The 18,292-nt window shown below is 46.4% G+C and overlaps 1 protein-coding gene across 1 annotated transcript in view; it reads right to left on the bottom strand.

The window, feature by feature from the left end:
* The window catches only part of IFT172 (intraflagellar transport 172), a 35,755-nt gene that overhangs the window by 6,561 nt on the left and 10,902 nt on the right, over positions 1-18,292 (bottom strand). Inside the window, exons 14-35 of the mRNA XM_036434914.1 lie at positions 18,169-18,254; positions 15,301-15,413; positions 14,116-14,283; positions 10,288-10,424; positions 10,009-10,116; positions 8,457-8,541; positions 8,059-8,151; positions 7,306-7,383; positions 6,813-7,061; positions 6,559-6,637; positions 6,225-6,345; positions 5,898-6,042; positions 4,774-4,863; positions 4,124-4,221; positions 3,816-3,951; positions 3,616-3,732; positions 3,223-3,365; positions 2,125-2,218; positions 1,905-1,969; positions 1,549-1,729; positions 1,205-1,314; positions 960-1,089 (exon numbers count right to left, since the gene is read on the bottom strand). Coding sequence (XP_036290807.1) covers positions 960-1,089; positions 1,205-1,314; positions 1,549-1,729; positions 1,905-1,969; positions 2,125-2,218; positions 3,223-3,365; positions 3,616-3,732; positions 3,816-3,951; positions 4,124-4,221; positions 4,774-4,863; positions 5,898-6,042; positions 6,225-6,345; positions 6,559-6,637; positions 6,813-7,061; positions 7,306-7,383; positions 8,059-8,151; positions 8,457-8,541; positions 10,009-10,116; positions 10,288-10,424; positions 14,116-14,283; positions 15,301-15,413; positions 18,169-18,254 — 2,626 coding nt within the window. The remainder of the gene's footprint in view (positions 1-959; positions 1,090-1,204; positions 1,315-1,548; positions 1,730-1,904; positions 1,970-2,124; positions 2,219-3,222; positions 3,366-3,615; positions 3,733-3,815; positions 3,952-4,123; positions 4,222-4,773; positions 4,864-5,897; positions 6,043-6,224; positions 6,346-6,558; positions 6,638-6,812; positions 7,062-7,305; positions 7,384-8,058; positions 8,152-8,456; positions 8,542-10,008; positions 10,117-10,287; positions 10,425-14,115; positions 14,284-15,300; positions 15,414-18,168; positions 18,255-18,292) is intronic.

The following is an 18,292-nucleotide window of genomic DNA, read 5'->3' as shown; positions in this document are numbered from 1 at the left end:
AATAAATACTTGCTGATTAAAATCTGCTAAATGCTCATAATCAGTCATCATCCTTCTTCCTTCCCCTACAACTTCTAGGGGCTATTCAATTGCAAGGTCTCAAAAGCTGAGGGAAACTCTACAAGGGCATCATCCACCAGCATTTTATTGTGGGGCTGATCAGCCTCCCCTTCATAACTCCTAGAACCCCATGTCCTCGAACCTAAGGCACATCACTTAAACTGTACATGTATCCCAATTTCAAAGATACTAAAATGCGATTATGTCTTAGGATTGATGAAGCATGTTGGCTTGGCTTAATCTGCTAAGATTTTTTGGAGCTGCTGGGTGGAGAAGCCCCTGCTTTCTTCACAGCTCCGTTGGGCTCCAGCTCCAGGGTCTGGACTTTGCCCTTCCAGCTCTGGCCACAGGCCTCACTCTTCCTCACAAAGCTTCCTTGAACTTCACTTTGTTTTTTTGTTTTTGTTTTTTTTAAATACATTTTATTTTTTACAGAGAGGAAGGGAGAGGGATAGAGAGTTAGAAACATCGATCAGCTGCCTCCTGCACACTCCCCGCTGGTTATGTGCCTGCAACCAAGGTACATGCCCCTGACTGGAATTGAACCTGGGAACTTGAAGTCCACAGGCCAACGCTCTATCCACTGAGCCAAACCGGCCAGGGCATCCCTGAACTTCACTTTTAATCACACACTTGAGTGGTCACTAAGGTAATCACTACACTCAGATACAATATTAATTAATTGAGCCACATGTTAGTCTAACTTCCCTCCATTTATGACTGTCAGGGTTCTTTTATCCCATTTATAGCCTTTGCAAGTTCTGGATCTAACATCTGGCAGGCACTCAGTAGACACCTGCTAGCTGATTGAAAACAAAAAGGTGGAGGTAGGAGGGAAAAGACCGTGTTTGAGGAGTGCTGGGTATGAATGGAGGCCGGGGAGGGTGTGGCAGCCTCACCTTCATCCAGCACTTCTCCACCAGGCCGCTGCTTCCTGTGTCCCGCACTTTGAGGTAACAGTCGACTGCAAGGCTATGCTCCCCAGCCTGCTCCCACTGCCGAGCTTGCTCCACCAGCCCCTCCATGCCCCTGTGGAGAGGACAGTGCTTGTGACCAGGAACGGGAGGGCAGTCTCTCCTGTGTCGCTTTATACTCATCCCCACTACTAGCCCTACCCACATTTCCTGGCCCCTCGGCTTCATACCTGGCCCCCTTCTTGGTAGCTTCCCGTTCATACTCCTCCTGCAGGGCCTCCAGCTGGCCGGGCATGTAGTCCTTGCAGATCCGCAGGGCATCACTCCACAATCCAGCCTCCTGCTCAGATTCCCAGGTATCAGGAGGGCAGAGGCAGGGGTGACAGCCTCCCACTGCTACGTGAAATATGACCCCCTGACCCTGGGTCTTGGGACCTGTCTTCCTCTTTCTCTCCTTCCTCTCCCCAGTACAACCTGACCTTCTTACTCAGTACTAAAGGTCAGTGTAACGCTCTCTAGGCTTACATATGCTCTCCCCCACCCCTCATGGCCCTGAATTCGGCGTTTGTCCCACCTTATAGTAATTGAGGGCCAGGCCTGGCCTCTGGGCCCGAAGCAGCAGTCCTTCCGCTTTCTGAAAGTCCTTCTCCTCCAAGGCCCCCCGGGCCTGCCCCACCAGCACATCCGCGACACTGTCAGGGTCGTGGGCTTCGGCCACACGCTGAGCTGCCTCCCAGTCCTGGTTATGGACAAACCTGCTCCCGGATGAGAACATAGGAGAGGCTAAGTATAGGACTGAAGCAAACAGCCTTGCCACTGAGTGGGTATAAGATCTATTGGTAAGAGGTCTGGATGAAGGTGAAGATGACAATGAAAGGTCCTGGGGCTGGGCTTGGCAGGACAGGATTTAGGAGTTTCTGGGTAACTCACATGAGGACTGCTTCCTTGGGTTTACCAGCCCTGATGAATTCAGCTTCAGCCTCTTCAAATTTACCCTAGAGGGAGAGAAAGGCAGCCACACATGAGGAGGTGGGCACCACAGGCGGCTCTGAGACCGGAGACGTGAACATCTGGCAGCAGTGGGATGGGGGATAGAAAGGAGGGTTCTGTGGTCAGGGCCAAAAGCAATGGAGAAGGGTCACAGCCATACCTCATCCTCCAGGTACATAGCATACTTGAGATGAATCTCAGGGGTCTTGTGCTTGAGGGCCAGCCGAGAGAGTTCAAAAGCAAATTCAAAGGAGCTGAAAGAGAAGGTGCAGATAAGGTTGCCTACTCAATGCTTCTTTTAAATAAAATAAAATAGTTTTTTTAATTGACTTTTTACAGAGAGGAAGGGAGAGGGATAGAGAGTTAGAAACATTGATGAGAGAGAAACATCTATCAGCTGTCTCCTGCACACCTCCTATTGGGGATGTGCCCACAACCAAGGTACATGCCCTTGACCAGAATCGAACCTGGGACCTGTCAGTCCACAGGCTGATGCTCTATCCACTGAGCCAAACTGGTTAGGGCTCAATACTTCTGTTTATAAGAGGAAAAGGGAAAGGGAGGGCAAGAGAAAACAGAAGGGGCAAGAATTGAGGGGAAGGGAAAGACTGAGAAAGAAACCGGTATGAAGTGATAGAGAAGCATTGATGTAAAGAAAGGCAGGCAGCCCTGTGACATCACATCACTGCCCTGGGGGTTAGGGCACATTTGGGAAAGCCAGGGCTGTGTAAAGTGGGATGAGCAGGAGGGAGGGAAAGGAGTGAGCCTCAGCACTACACCGACAGGGCAGGAAGGGCTCCTGCTGCTCCTGCCTCCTCCGGGGCCACGCCCACATTGCAGAGAAACAGTCTCAGAGATGAGCGAGACTACCCACCCTCCACACTGGCTCGATGCAGGGTTACTACAGGTGTTCATAGTATTACTTAAGAAAAGCTCATTTTGCATTTAACGGAATCACACTTCTGTTACTCAGAAGTAAGTTACTGGCTCAGTACATTTTAGCGTTAAAAGCTGGTCTCGCTCCATTTTTATCCTTCGGACAGCAAAAGATTTAACACCGTTCTGAGACCCAGGCAATAGGGGAAGACTTACTAACTCATCCTTGCCTCTCTGTCAAGTCCTTCTAAGGATCTCTCTACCACATTTCTTCACTCTGCCTCCGCTTTTAGGAGTGCTCGAGATCTACATCCTTCTCTCTCTGTGCTATTCAGAGGCTCTGTCCCGAAGGGGCCAGTGGAGAGAAGGCTCAGTGCCTCACCAGTTGTCGGCAGCATGGTCAATAGCAGCTTCCAGAAGTCCCAGCTTATTGAGCAGTCTCACTGCGGCCTCTCCTCCCAGGCTCTTTGCCCAGAGATAAGCCACCTGTTTGTGGGCATTGGCTCCTCCGTGAGTCTTGGCCACCTGCAAAGCAAAGCCCCTCGTAATCCTCCAGAACAGGGCTACGTGGCTGCTCCCTTCTCATCTCCGGCCTGACCTCAGCTCTGACAAGGATCAGGTACCTGCGCTAGGACAACAAGGAAGAAGGCTAAGTTTCAAGGGCTCTTAACCTGCTTATGGTCCAAGGACAGATTTCATAAACCCTTAAGACTGCATGAGAAAGTGGGTATATAGGTGTGGATATAGGAAAGATGATGTGGCCTGGACTCCTTACCCGGTAAGCTTCCTCCCAAAGCCCGTTGGACCGGTACATGTTCACTGTTGCCTTCCATTCCTGGGCCTCGAGGTAGTGAAACTCAGCCTCCTGTAGTCGGCCTTCGGTCTCCAGCTCCTGCGGAAAGGTGGGTCAGGATGGAGAAGGGCAGCCGGAGCTTGTTCGAGGACGGGGTGAGCAGGGACAGAGGAAGGGCTCACCTTGCCCAGATGTAGGTGTGTGTCACCGAGGAGATCTGGGTGGTGCTTTCCTACCAGGCGGATCATATCATCATACAACTTGTGCTTTTTGAACATGGTTATGGCAAGATCAGGCTCTTCCACTGTCACGTACAGCCTGGGGATGGGAGATACACGTGGGCCTCCTAGACCCACATTCCTGTTGCTGGAGTCATTCCTAAGAGGTCTTGTCACTGCCATCTGAACAGAGGGCACCCACCCTCAGACCCCAGCCCTCCCTTCAGCCCTGAAGCCTCATCTCCTTCCACACTTGGGGGGCCTCGGCTCACCTTTCAGCCTCGCGGTACTTGCCCTGCTTCTCCATCTCCTGTGCCTGGGTGATGTACAGCACCGACACGTCTTCTGGCCTCATGCACTTCATCGCCAGCTGTGCACACAAAGGCAGAACAGCCTCAGGTGCCAGTTCCCAGGAGAAGCAGAGGGCTTGAGGGACCTTGTTTTCTCAGGACTCTGCACTTTCTCATCACCCACAGGAGTGTGTTACTGCACTCTCCTTAGTCAGCTAAGGGAATTCCAAGGCCATAAGAAGCCAAGTAAGAACTATATTCTGCTAAGACATGAGGATTAGAGATTCCCTGTGCTGGGGTGCTGGGGGCATATGTTTCCATTACCATGCTCCTACAGTACCCACCGGCTTCTGGGAGCAGAAGTGAGAACACAGCTGCCAATGTCATAGGGTGTCAGGAGTGGTATTCCAGATTCCCCAGCCCATCTGATCTTCAGAATTATAGGTTTGGGAACATGGGTCTCTTCATCCTTGCCTTTCCCTGTGGCTAGGGATCAAAGGTACCCAAACTACATTTCGGTACTTTCTCAGCTCTCTGGGAACCATGGGAATGGGAGATCAGACACTAAGGAGAGTGGCACCACCACCACAAAAGAAGGATTCTCTTGTCATGAACTCCACCCACTTCTCTACCTTGTGTGCCTGCTCCCAGCGGCCAGCCTGGGTGTACATGTCTATTGCATCTTTTGTCCGGTCTCCCTTAATGTAGAGTTCCTCAGCAATCTGTGGGTGAGAGAGACAGAATAAAAAGGTCAGAGCAATGAGTTAAAGCTGCTGGTAGGAGGAAAGAATAAACCTCAGCCAGGCTGGAATAGAGCCTGGGGTACTGTTATCTATACTAATAAAAGGGTAATATTGCCGAGACCAGTTTGGCTCAATGGATAGAGCATCGGCTTGGAGACTGAAGGGTCCCGGATTCGATTCTGGTCAAGGGCATGTACCTTGGTTGCAGGCACATCCCCAGTGGGGGGTGTGCAAGAGGCAGCTGATCGATGACTCTCTCTCATCGATGTTTCTAACTCTCTATCTCTCTCCCTCTCTGTACAAAATCAATAAAATATATTTTAAAAAAAAGAAGGTAATATGCTAATTAGATTAGACATCTTCTGGACATCCTTCCGAATAAAGCCATGGAGGCAGGGGCCAAGGCAGAGGTGGGCAGGCAGAGGCGGTTAGGGACATTAGGCTGGCAGGCAGAGTGGGTAGGGGTGATCAGGCCGGCTGGCAGGAGAGGGGTTAGGAGCCAGCAGTCCTGGATTGTGAGAGGGATGGCTGACTGCTGGTTTAGGCCCAATCCTAGAGATTGGGCCTAAACCGGCAGTCAGAGATCCCCCGAGGGGTCCCGGATTGGAGAGGGTGCAGGCCAGGCTGAGGGGACGAATTTTGTGCACCAGTCCTCTAGTCATTTCATAACAGAGAAGAAAAGAAAACTATGGGTGTCTCACACCTACACTGCTTGGAAGAAAAGACCAACCCAAAACAATGGGAGTTTAAAGGGCCTTGCCTTTCTGTAAAACAAAGGATTTTTAAATTTCAACTAAGTTGGAATTATTCATGAAGAATCACTCAAGCTGGCACAGAAGGAAGGTCTGCGTCATGTTGGAATGAAATAAGGACAGGAAACCATTTGTCTCCATTTAGGTGGCGAGGTTGGTTCCCAGAAAGGACTTGGTAAGGTGGCCCCGTTTCCTGTGCTGGGTTCTCTCCTGTCGTCAGGTACTGCATTGCCTCAGGCTGCAGAAAGGGCTCTTCCTCACCTCATACTCCTGCAGAGACGCATAGTGCTGGGCCACGCGAGGATAGTATTTGGATGCAGTGCTCCGGTCCTGCATATCTAATATATAAATCGCCTTCTTCCACTGGCGGGCACCCAGGGCAGCCTCAATTGCTTTAATGGAGCACCTGGCACAGTGGCAAAGGCAGAAATGTGTCAGAAGAGAGAGAAAGATGGATGCGGGTAAAAGACACCTCGTGCACACTCTGCTCTACGTTTTGAGATCTTTTCTTCTAGGCCCTGGTGTCCTTACTTGCCCCAGCACCTCTCACCTCACATCCCATCCCCTCTGCACCCCAGACCATCATACCTGGCTTCAATATAGTGATTAATGGCTGCGTCAAGCTGCTTCTGCTGCACCAGGTGGTCCCCCCATGCCTCCTCTAGTTTCACCACTTGCACTGGGAATGCCAATCGAGCCAGCTCCACCGCTGCCAGAGATGGAGAGGTACTCGGTTCAGACTTCAAAGGATGGGACTCAGGAAAAGGAAGACAGGGAAATGAAGTGCAGAAAATCGGAGAGAAGTGGAGGAATAGAAGAGAAGAGGAACCAGTCAACCTGGACAGACGGGCCAAAATAGGAATGGGGGCTGCCTGGGTAAGAATCTATGGCTTGTGAAGGTTGGGTTGTGAATGGCTGGTACCTTTCATGAAGGCGTTGCCTTTGCAGTAGCACTCCAGGGCCCGCTGTGGGTTTCGAATCTTCTCAAAAAGATCACCTGCCTATTAACATACCATATTACTACACAATACCCGTAACACAAAGAATCCAGCATCAGCCCCCAAAAGAAGAGAATCAGCCACCAGTCAGGTGGGCTACGCACTCTATGATGCCTCTGGGCAGGAAAGGGGCAGTAAGCCCTGGAGATAAGGGGCAGGAACAGGAAGTCAGCCATACCCTTTCATACAGTTCCCCCTTGATGAGGGCTGCGGTGATGTGTTCTACCAGCTCGGTGTTGGCCAGCAGTTCCTCTCGGGTCAGCACCAGCCGAGCAGCTCTGGCGGGGAGCCCGGCTTTGAGGTAGAGGCTGATGGCTGCCAGCCCATCCCCCTGGCTCTCCTGCAGCTCCCCCGCTCGCTCTTCTTGCTGGGTGTCCATCAGCCACTGGTAGTAACCCCGGCGCAGCTTCTCTAGGGCAGGGTGTCCCTGGACACGCAACGGAGAACTTGGCGTCACATCCCTCCTTCCCACCTTTCTGCTTCCCACGCTTCTCCAATTCCATGGTAACAGCGGAAATCCTCTTGGACACCAGTGTCCTAGCTCCTCACCATGTCAGCTCCCAGCCCCAGCCCCGTTCCAGTTCCTATAGCCTCCTTGACAAGAGAAGGTTTCTGATATTGGTGGAACCGAGTTCTGAACCTTTGTGGAGAAGACAGAACCTTGAGTATACCTTGGCCTCAGCCACAGCGATACACTCGTCCCAGCGGTGCAGCTCCTGGTACATGTTCATGGCCTCCTCAACAGCGTTCTGGGGGACCCCAGCGGAGGAAAGAGGAACACCAGGAAAATATGAGCATCAGCAATCAGCAAGCTCTCCTCAGCCTGCTAAGATGCCAGCCCATGTGGCCTTGACTTACCCACAAGCAGAGATAGATTGTGAAACAAAAGAAGGTTAAGCTTCAGAGAACCCTACTTGACAGGCTCCTTCCAAGTCAGTTTTTATTTTAATTTTTTAATTTATCCTCACCTGAGTATATGTTCATTGATGAGAGAGAGAGAAAGAGAGAGAGAGAAACATCTATTGGTTGCCTTCTGTACGTGTCCTACCCGGGGATCAAACCCATGACCTTTGGTATATGGGATGACACTCCAACCAATGGAGCCCCCAGACCAGGAATCCAAGGCAGTTTTTCTTAAACAGGGCTCCTCAAACTGTATAAGCTTCAGCCCCCATAAAATCCAGATCTTCCTCCATGCACAATAATTATAAAGACAGGCTCTGGCATGCAGGGGAAGAAAGAGAGTAACATAAGAACTAACACAGAGAAGGAAATTGAGGAGTGAAACTAATGGTATAAACATTTCCATAAGTTCTCCCCAGACCTTTGGAAGCCCAGCTAACCAGTGTTCTTTCCTCCTCTGAGTCTGCCTCAGTTTCCCCCCCTTGATCCCCTTCTCCATCCGGTCCCTCTTCCCCCATTGCCTGTTCCAAGAAGATCATTTCAGCCAGTTTGTAGTTCTTCTCCAGCATGGCTAGGCGTGCTCGGACCTGGTAAAAGTCTGTTCCTTCTCCACCCTGCGGGAAAAGGGAGGTTCTGGTTAGTCTGTCAGCACTGCAGAGCCATTCTGTCTGTGCAGGCTTAGGCGGGAAGGCCAGAGAGGTGGGGAAGCTAAAACACTTGGAAAGCTGAAAAACTTCAGGAGCCTAGAGGCTTAAGATTTTGGCTAGAAATTCCAAAATGATCCAACTTGAGGGTGCAGGTGGGGTGGGGTGGGCCAGGTAGAGGAAATTAGTTAAAGATGGAAAAACTAATATTCCTGGAGCTGAGGACTAAGAAATCTCAGTTGGAGAGATTGGATGAAATGGAGGACAATACTTGCATATTCCTGAGACATTTTATCTGCAATCTCGTTGGTCTCATGCAGGAATCGAGCTTTTGCTACGTGGCCCAAGGCAGAAAAGCACCTACGGTATGGAAGCAATAACAGTATTAGTAATATTACCCGGTTTCCCCGAAAAATAAGACAGTGTCTTAGATTAATTTTTTCTCCCAAAGTTGCATTAGGTCTTATTTTCAGGGCATGTCTTATCTTTCCATGCGCTAGGTCTTATTTTCGTAGGATGTCTTATTTTCGGGGAAACACGGTATTATAGGATCATCATTAATTCACTGGCTCAGCAGGTATATACTAAGCATCTATTATATGCCAGGCACTGTCTTGCCAGAACTGAAGACACAAAGGGAATAAGACAGATAAGGGCATTGCTCTTAGGGAACTTACTTTTTGGTGGGAAATAATTAGTAAAAAAAAAAAAGTTAATTTGAGAGAATGAAAAGGAAAAGAAAATGTGTGGGCAGTTGGAGAAGGCCTGTCTGAGGTGCTGATATTTGAACTGAGACCTGAATATAAGAAACACGCAATCGTGTAAGATGGGGAGAAATTATTTCAGGCAGAGGGAACAGCTAGTGTAAAGGAGTGAGCTTGGCAAGCTCAAAGGGCCAAAAGGATCCCAGTGCGGCCGGAGACAAATGGGCAAGTAGGTACCTGGTATGAGAAGGAAGCAGAGGCCAAATATTGTAGGGCCCTAGGACATGGCAAAGAGTTTAGATTTTCCATAAGTACAATAGTAAGATGCTAAGCAAATAAATGATAATCTAACTTACGTTTTAAAAAATTAATTCAGCTGCTATGAGATGAATGGACCTAAGGGTATAGGACAGTCTCAGTGAGACTATTTAAGAGGCTTTGCAACACTGCAGATAGAGATGGAGGTGAGCAGTTCTAGAGTGGAGGCAGCAATAAGAGACTCAGATCTGTTTTTGAAGACTGGATCAGAGTCCCTCCAACTTGCTGATAGTCTAGCTGTGGGAAACACGGGGGAAAGTGGATCAAGGATGAGTCTTAGCCAAAATAGCCTCAGTTGACCTACAATCTGTGCTCTTTGCACAGATGCTCTCACCTGTACTTCACTATCACTACCCTTCTTCTTTACCATCCTTTAAGGTTGATTCTATTATTATCCCTATTTACATAGAGGAAATCGAGATACTAAGGCTTGGAAAGGTTATATGATCTCTAAGTTTATACAAATTAGTAAATGGAGCCAAGGTTTGAACTCTGAGAATCTGGAGTCCCAAGTTTGTCCTATGAACTCCACTCCTATGCCATACTCAGATATACACATCAATGCAGGAATTGTTAAAAACTTTGAAGCAGCACCCAGTTACAAGAATGGGAAGCAATAACAATAAGACATACTCTGCAGTCTAGGAAGGGGATATTTGGGATAACTACTGTGGAAGGGCTCTCTGACATCTGTTGGTGTGGGAAGGAAGCAGTGGTGAACACTGGGGAGGAGCAGCCCACACATCCAACACCCACGTGGTCAGCCCTTCTGCTGCTGACACCTCAGCTCTACAGCCCCCCTCACCTCTCGGCAATGTGTAGCTGCCTCGCCTCCAGCGCCAGTTTACTCAAGGTTTTCCACATGGCCTCTGTTTCTGGGGTCATTTTCAGAGTCTCCAAGAAGGCCGTTGCCCTGGAGAGGGAAGGAGCCAAAGCACAGGGAATGAGTCCAGGGTCAGGAAGACACGGAGGAACTTTGGTGATGGATGGGGCAGGGCAGGGAGGGCCAGGCATATCCTGTTTAGATAGAGCCAGTTTTACAACCCGCCCCGGTTGCTGGTTACTGGCCCAGCTCCTTCCTCACCGAGTGTAGTTGCCATCATCAATGGCTGTTCCAAACTCAATGAGGCCCTCATCCAGTGTGTAGGCAACTGTAGTCACACCTTCGGTCACCATCACCTCGGTCTTTCCCCCTTCCCGCTCCAGGCCTACAACATCACCCTGTAAAAAATTCAATCCCCCACCGCACCCCAATTCCAAGTTAGTGTCTCCACTGAGTCACCTTAAGGACAGACCCACCCTCATGCTCACACTGCGAGGGAATTACAGTGACCCTTGTTTTCCCAACAGCTAGTTTCTCTCCAGAAGATAAAATTTCCTTATCTGTGCTATTATCCTTGGGTTAAAGTACACCCATAGCTTTGATGGCACTAATGCCTGCAGGTAAGGTGACAAAATGTGACATCCACTTCTGCTTCTTAAGGATTTTCCCCTAAAACACAACTTGACCCTGGCATAGTTTTTATTAATTTTTTTAAACCCTCACATAAGAAGTGAGGATATTTTTCCCCATTGATTTTTAGAGAGCAGAAGGGAGTGGTGGTGGGGTGGGTATGTGTAGGACAGGGGGAGGGGGTTAGGGGGAGGGGGGCGGGGGGGGAAGGAGACAGGAAAACATAGATGTGATAGAGACACATCAATCGGTTGCCTTCCCCACACACCCCAACTTGGGGTGGGGATCGGACCTGCAACCCAGGTACTTGCCCTTGACAGGGAATGGAACCCATGACCCTCCAGTACATAGGCTGATGCTCCAACTACTGATCTACATTGACCCAAACCTGGCATACTTTTTAATGCATTGCTGAGTTGAACAAGGGAAATCACTAGGAATGCTTCCTACTCCCTCTTCCATCCTTTCCCCTTGAGACAGAAAGAGAGAAGGTGGTGGAGGAGAGGGAGAGAGCGAGAGAAGAGAAGAGAAGAGAAGAGAAGAGAAGAGAAGAGAAGAGAAGGAAAGAAAAAAGAAGAGAAAAGGTCAGCAAGCTAAAACCTGAGCAGGACACTATGAAAGGTGAGCAAGTATGGAGAGTACATTTGCTCTGAAGGCAAACACAGTATCTCGTCTAATACAACAGGGAGGCCAAATCTGAGAATTCCTCATTAAACCTCAGGATCATCTCCTCAGTAATGGGAACAAAAGTGGCACAGGTCACTGATATGCCTGATTCCTGCAGAAGCAGACACAAATCCCCTGGGAGGAAAACATTTTAGATCCTTGGGATTCCAAAATATTCAATCTGATATGAGCTCATAATTTTAAAAATACCAAAATGCAAGTTAAAGGATAAAAAATAACTATGAACAACAGTTTTGAACTTGCAAGGATTTCAGATAGTAAAAATATCAGTTATGAAAAAAAGTTATAGAATATAAAATGATTATGTCTGAAACATATAAAGACCCAAAAGATGAAATAAAAAATTAAGCAAGGAGCCGAAACCGGTTTGGCTCAGTGGTAGAGCCTCAGCCTGAGGACTGAAAGGTCCCGGGTTCATTCCGGTCAGGGGCAAGTACATTGGTTGTGGGTACATCCCCGGTGGGGGGGGGTGCAAGAGGCAGCTGGTGGATGTTTCTCTCTCATTGAAGTTTCCAGCTCTCTATCTCTTTCCCTTCCTCTCTGTAAAAAATCAATAAAATATATCTTTAAAAAAAAAATTAAGCAAGGAACAAGAGATTATTAAAAAATGGTCATCAGCTGAAACCGGTTTGGCTCAGTGGATAGAGCGTCGGTTTGGGGACTAAAGGGTCCCGGGTTCGATTCCGATCAAGGGCATGTACCTTGGTTGCGGGCACATCCCCAGTAAGGGGTGTGCAAGAGACAGCTGATCGATGACTCTCTCTCATTGATGTTTCTAACTTGCTACCTCTCTCCCTTCCTCTCTGTACAAAATCAATAAAATATATTAAAATAAATAAATAAAATTAAATTAAAAATGGTCATCAGAGTGGGAGGAAAAAAACAAAGCATTATGAAAAATTTAAATTTTAATAAAAAATAAAATGTATGATTTTTAATAGCAGATTAGACAATGATGGAAATGAAGTAATGACCTGAAAGTTGTACCTAATAAAGAAATGATCCAAATTGTAGTCTGGAGTAAGAAGGAGAAAGGAAATACAAAAGAGAAGTTAAACAAGTATAAGAGACAGGACAAGAAATCTAAAATGCCTAATTATTAATAGAATTCTGATGGAGAGACTAGAGAATGCAAGCAGCAATGTGTGAAGGATAATGGCTGAGGAATTTCCAAAACTGGTGAAAAAATGTGTACTCACAAATACAGGAAGCACAATATATAATAAGCAGGATAAATAAAGGAAATTTATATTGATACACATTGTAATGAAACTTAAAAATACCTAAGAAAAATATTTTTATTTATTTTTTATTTTTTATTTTTAAATATATATATTTCATTGATTTTTTACAGAGAGGAAAGGAGAGAGGAGAGATAGAGAGAAACATGGATCAGCTGCCTCTTGCACACCTCCTACCGGGGATGTGCCTGCAACCAAAGTACATGCCCTTGACTGGAATCAAACCTGGGACCTTTCAGCCCACAGGCCAAGGCTCTATCCACTGAGCCAAACCAGTCAGGGCAGAAAAAGATTTTTAAAAGCAACTTGAGAGAAATGACAGATCACCTATACAGAACAAAGAAACTGGCACCATGGTGATGAATCTAAACAAATTGTCTGTATAAAATAATATCTAACTTTGGGGATAATAAAAGAGAACTAAAATAAGGAACAACAATGGCAAAGGGGAAGTAATTGAAGTTAACAAAGGTTCTTTTAATGTCTTTGTATTTTTTGCAGGGGTGGGGTTAGATGCTGATTACCTTTAGACTTTGTTAATTTAAGTACATGGTAAATTTTCCAGAGTGATCACTATAGAAATACAATGTAAACCTCCAAGTTGGAAAGGTCGGGGGAGTGAAAAATGGTATTCAAAAAGGACAAAACAAACACACCCAAAAAACTGCCCAACATTAATCAGTCTAAAATGAGGCAAAAAAAAAAAAAAAAAAAAAAAAAAAGAGAGAGAGAGAGAGAGAAAAAAAAAAGAGATATAGAAAAAGAACAAAAAATATTAAGTACTCTATCCACACACACACAGCCACCCTGGGCTGGCACAGGGGCCTCTCTTCTGTTGCCATAGGCTCCTCCCAGGTTTTGGAAGATAGGTGCGTGTGTGTAATGTGGTAAGACAGAAGAGAAGGTCTGATCTGCAGTCTGAGAAAAAAGGAACTGGAAGTCTGAATGGCTTATCACAGAGAATCAGCAAACAAGGACGTGACATGAGAGCTGCCCTTCCAGGGGGGACCTTCCAGCCTGAGGGAATGCCTTGGTAGGACTGGGTTAATTCCCAGGGCCATCATACTCCAAGGGTCTAATATAATGTCAAGAATCTGAACAAGGGATGTGAGGGCGATCTGGCTGCGACATCTGTCACCCCATTGATCGCCAGGGTTGATTCGGCTGATCTGGCTGGCTAGGCGGGTGTCCCCCTCCTCCCTCACCGATCCATGTGCGTCCCTCCCGAAGCTGCACGCTCGATCGAAGAGGACGACTTTCCCCCAAGAGGAGAGGACCGGTCTTCGGTCAAGGGTATACGAGTAGCTGTGCTCCCCTGCTAGAACCTCCAAACAAGCTCTCAAGAATCTGAACAAGAATGGTTCGAGGGCATAGTCCACTGTGAGGAAAGAGTCTAAGCTTTTTTTTTATTATCACCTCCAACACGGAGATATGGGTGATGGGCAGAGAAAACCAAGTAACCTTCAAGGCCTCTTCAGTGCTCTAATTATCGGCCTGACATTATGCCTGAGGTGCCCCAGTGTCAACATACCTTTATAGAGGTCATGGTGACCCTCTCAGGTGCCTCAATGTTGTACCACACACATAAGCTATTTCGGTTCTGAGCTACCAGCACGTCACTTCCTGGGACCCACTGCACGTAGGAGCAGAAGTTGAGGATCATTGTCTTTGAGCAGCTTTCAATATCGTATAGATGCAACTGAAGAAGGAAGGAGCAGAGAGCACAATTACATGGGGATAGGTGGTGTTTTGGGATCTTGACCATTTCCCTAATGGTGAAATGTGCTGAGTTCAGGTACATGCTGAACTTCAAAGCTTACTGACTGGCAACCCTTGAAGTTTATGTTGAGTTGGCATATTCTGACTGGCTAAATAAGAGATGACCTGTAGAGCAAAGAGATGACCTACAAGTTTAAGTTAGGTGAAGGTCAAACCTTCATTCTTAGAATAACTGGGCCAGAGTTACCAGCCTGGATTACAAAATGAAGGCCACCAGCTCAGCCTGCATGGCTCCGTGGTTGGACGTTGATTTGTGAACCAGGATGTCACGGTTAGGGCACATGGTTGTGGGCTCGATCCTCAGTATGGAGGCAGCCAATCAATGGTTCTATTGTTTTTTTTCTCTCTCTGTGCCTTCCTCTCTGAAATCAATGTAAAAAAAAAAAAAAAAAAAAAAAAAAAAAAAAAAGGCAGGCCAGCAGACAAATTACATCATCTGGAATTTGTGATGTGGCTTTTTACATAAAATAAAAAATCACCAGATAGTCTCTTTGCCTCTGAGGTTGAACTCTGGTGATACCATAATTAACAAGGGGCTAGGGGGAGACTGTCCTCAGGCCAGCTGCAATGCTGTCAGACTTGTGTAGCTGAAGAGCACACAACAGCAGGTCTGGGGAAAGGTCAGTGAGGCACAAGGAAGAGAAATGCTGGGGGAAGGAAGTTTCACAAGGACAGACTTGTGAATAGTAAGAGAGAAACCAACTCTCAAACTCCTCTATTGATCCTGGTGCCATCGTGATACAGCCTCCTTAAGGGTAAGAGAGTACGGGTTGTGATATCAGATACAAAGAATGTGGATTCTTCTGGACCCTGTGCTATGGTAATGGCATAGCACCAAGAAATTGGATCGCATCCTGCTCCCCACACTCCCTGGGAGCAGCAATACCACCTCCACCATGGACCAGTCAATGGCTAAGGCCTTAGTAACCCTGCTCACGCGAAGTTTCCGGTCCCTGAAGAGAAGCTTGTGCCCAGTCTCATTAAGTTCCAGCCAATCCACACGGCTCTCGTGGCTGATAGTGCCAATGTTGTAGCCACCAACTAGGTCCACTAGAGAGTAAAGGAGACAGGATTAAGAAGACATTCCACACAATCATACACAGGGCATGAGGCACTCTGAAAAAGTCTGGCCTTATAGTTACAGGTTGGGTTTCAAGAATGTTACATCAATCTAGAATATGTCCTGAGGAATGCCAATGGCCAATTCAACATAAGTTTGCTAAGATGCTTAAGATGCTGGGTTTAAAAAAAAATTGTTGAGGTTTTGTTTAACTCTGTAGTTAACTCAAAGAATGCGTTTCCTCTCTGGCACTTTTGGAGATGTCCCATAGTAGACCAGAACTATGGAGCAACTGGCTTCTATTACTCACGAAATCCTCTGGAATATAGCACTAAGCACTTTCAGGATGTGCCCCAGTTACAGCACACCCGAGAGAAGGCTGATGAGCAAAATGACCTTGATAACCAGATTGACTCCATGGAGTTACCTGCATGTGAGAGTGTCTGTGATGTAAGAGCACTAAGGGGCAAACAGTAGTGAAGGCACACACAGAATCGGGGGAGGCTCTGAGTAAAGCTAGGCTGGTTAGGACAGAGGATGAATATTTTGTTTGGTCTGAATCTTGTAAACAATATAAGAAATGATCACACTTAGAACAGACCACTTGCAAAAAAAAAAAAAAAAAAAAGAACAGAGGACTTGCCCTAGCCAGTTTTGCTCAGTGGATAGAGCTCTGGCCTGTGGACTGAAGAGTCCTGGGTTCAGTTCCAGTCAAGAGGACATACCTCGGTTGCAGGCTTGACCATGGCCCTGGTTGGGGAACATATGGGAGGCAACCAATTGGTGTGTCTCTTTCACATCAATGTTTCTCTATCTTTCCACCCCCTCCCCCCATCTCTAAAAATGAGTGAAAAAATATCCTCAGCTGAGAATAAAAAAAAAAAAAAAAAAAAGGAACAGATCATTCAGGGATTCCTAGGATGCTTTCAGGGAGTCTCTAGAACAAAGCACATTCACAACTCTTATTGATATACATTATTAACAAGCAAATGTGCCTGCCTTTGTTATATATGCTGAAGCTAAAGACCAATTGCCAGTTAATGTGCACAACTGGGAAGACCAACTTCCAATTTAAAAATGAATTTTCCGCCCTAACTGGTTTGGCTCAGTGGATAGAGCGTCGGCTTGGGGGCTGAAGGGTCCCAGGTTCAATTCCGGTCAAGGGCATGTACCTTGGTTGCGGGCATATCCCCAGTAGGAGGTGTGCAAGAGGCAGCTGATCGATGACTCTCTCTCATTGATGTTTCTAACTCTCTATCTCTCTCCCTTCCTCTCTGTACAAAATCAATAAAATATATTTTAAAAAAAATAAAAAAAAATAAAAATGTATTTTCCTTTAATTAGGGAGCAAAAATAATAATTTTTTTTATTTTTAAAATTTTTTTATATTTTATTGATTTTTTTACAGAGAGGAAGAGAGAGGGATAGAGAGGCAGAAACATCGATGAGAGAGAAACATCTATCAGCAGCCTCCTGCACACCCCCCACGGGGGATGTGCCCGCAACCAAGGTACATGCCCTTGACCGGAATCGAACCTGGGACCCCTCAGTCCACAGGCCGACGCTCTATCCACTGAGCCAAACTGGTCTCGGCTAAAGCCATATTTTAATACCCTAATTATAAGTAGAGTCATAGAATGCTAGAGCTATGGGGACTCTATATTTTACATACACTGAAACTGAGACCTAAAGAGTGAGGTGAGCCTGGCCAATGTTGCTCAGTGATTGGGTGTCAATCCATGAACCAAGAGGTCGCTGGTTCGATTCCCAGTCAGGGCACATGCCTGGGTTGTGGGCTCGATCCCCAGTAGGGGGCATGCAGAAGGCAGGCGATTAGTGATTCTCTCTCATCATTGATATTTCCAAATCTCCTCTCCTCTCTGAAATCAGTAAAAAAAAAATATATATATATATATATATTTTTTTTTAAAGTCTAAACATAAAAGACACTGAAAGCATAGAAAAGGCAAGCCATAGGCTGATATAAAATATATGCAAACGAGAATAACCACCGAAGGCTATAAATGCACACATACAGAACCCCTTCAAGTCAAATAAAAAAAAGAAGACCCAGCCGAAACCAGTTTGGCTCAGTGGTAGAGCGTCGGTCTGCGGACTGAAGGGTCCCAGGTTCGATTCCGATCAAGGGCATGTACCTTGGTTGCGGGCACATCCCTGGTAAGGGGTGTGCAAGTGGCAACTGGTCGATGTTTCTCTCTCATCGATGTTTCTAGCTCTCTATCTCTCTCCCTTCCTCTCTGCAAAAAATCAATAAAAATATATTAAAAAAAAAAAAAAAGACCTGATTTAAATAGGCCAGGGATATGATCTAGCAATTCACAGAAGAAAGCAAAAGCCAATAAATAAGTAAACCACAAAAATATACAATTAGATACTATTTCATATACATCAGGATAAGTCAAATTGTGAAGTAAGGCAATGTCAAGTATTGGAAAGGATGTGGAAGAACGGAAACTCTAACTTTATAAATTTGCTAATGGTTCTTCTCTACAGTTCACAATTTTTCACACCTAATGTATATGTCTAGAGAACATGAGTAATTATATGGGCAGGCCTATATATGTACCAACGTAGGGACATATGGAGTTGAACATTTCACATATCCACTGTAGTGTGGGGTCACACATTTACATCTGATTTCTGGATCCTCCACCATACACAACCCTGTGATTGGAAGTGCACTATAAACATCTTTTTTAAAAGTTATGAGAGAGTCTTACTTACCTATAGCAATAGTCTTAATATCAATAAGGTAAGCCAACTTCTTATTCTCTTCCGTTCCCTGCTGACACCTCTCATTAATACGGACACTGAAACATGAAGGTGAGGTAAGGCAAAAGAAGGAAGT

This window comes from Pipistrellus kuhlii, unplaced genomic scaffold, assembly GCF_014108245.1.
Source record: "Pipistrellus kuhlii isolate mPipKuh1 unplaced genomic scaffold, mPipKuh1.p scaffold_m20_p_13, whole genome shotgun sequence".
Lineage (NCBI taxonomy): Eukaryota > Metazoa > Chordata > Mammalia > Chiroptera > Vespertilionidae > Pipistrellus > Pipistrellus kuhlii.
Note: the sequence above shows the minus strand (reverse complement) of the source record. Positions and strands in the feature narration are given on the sequence as shown.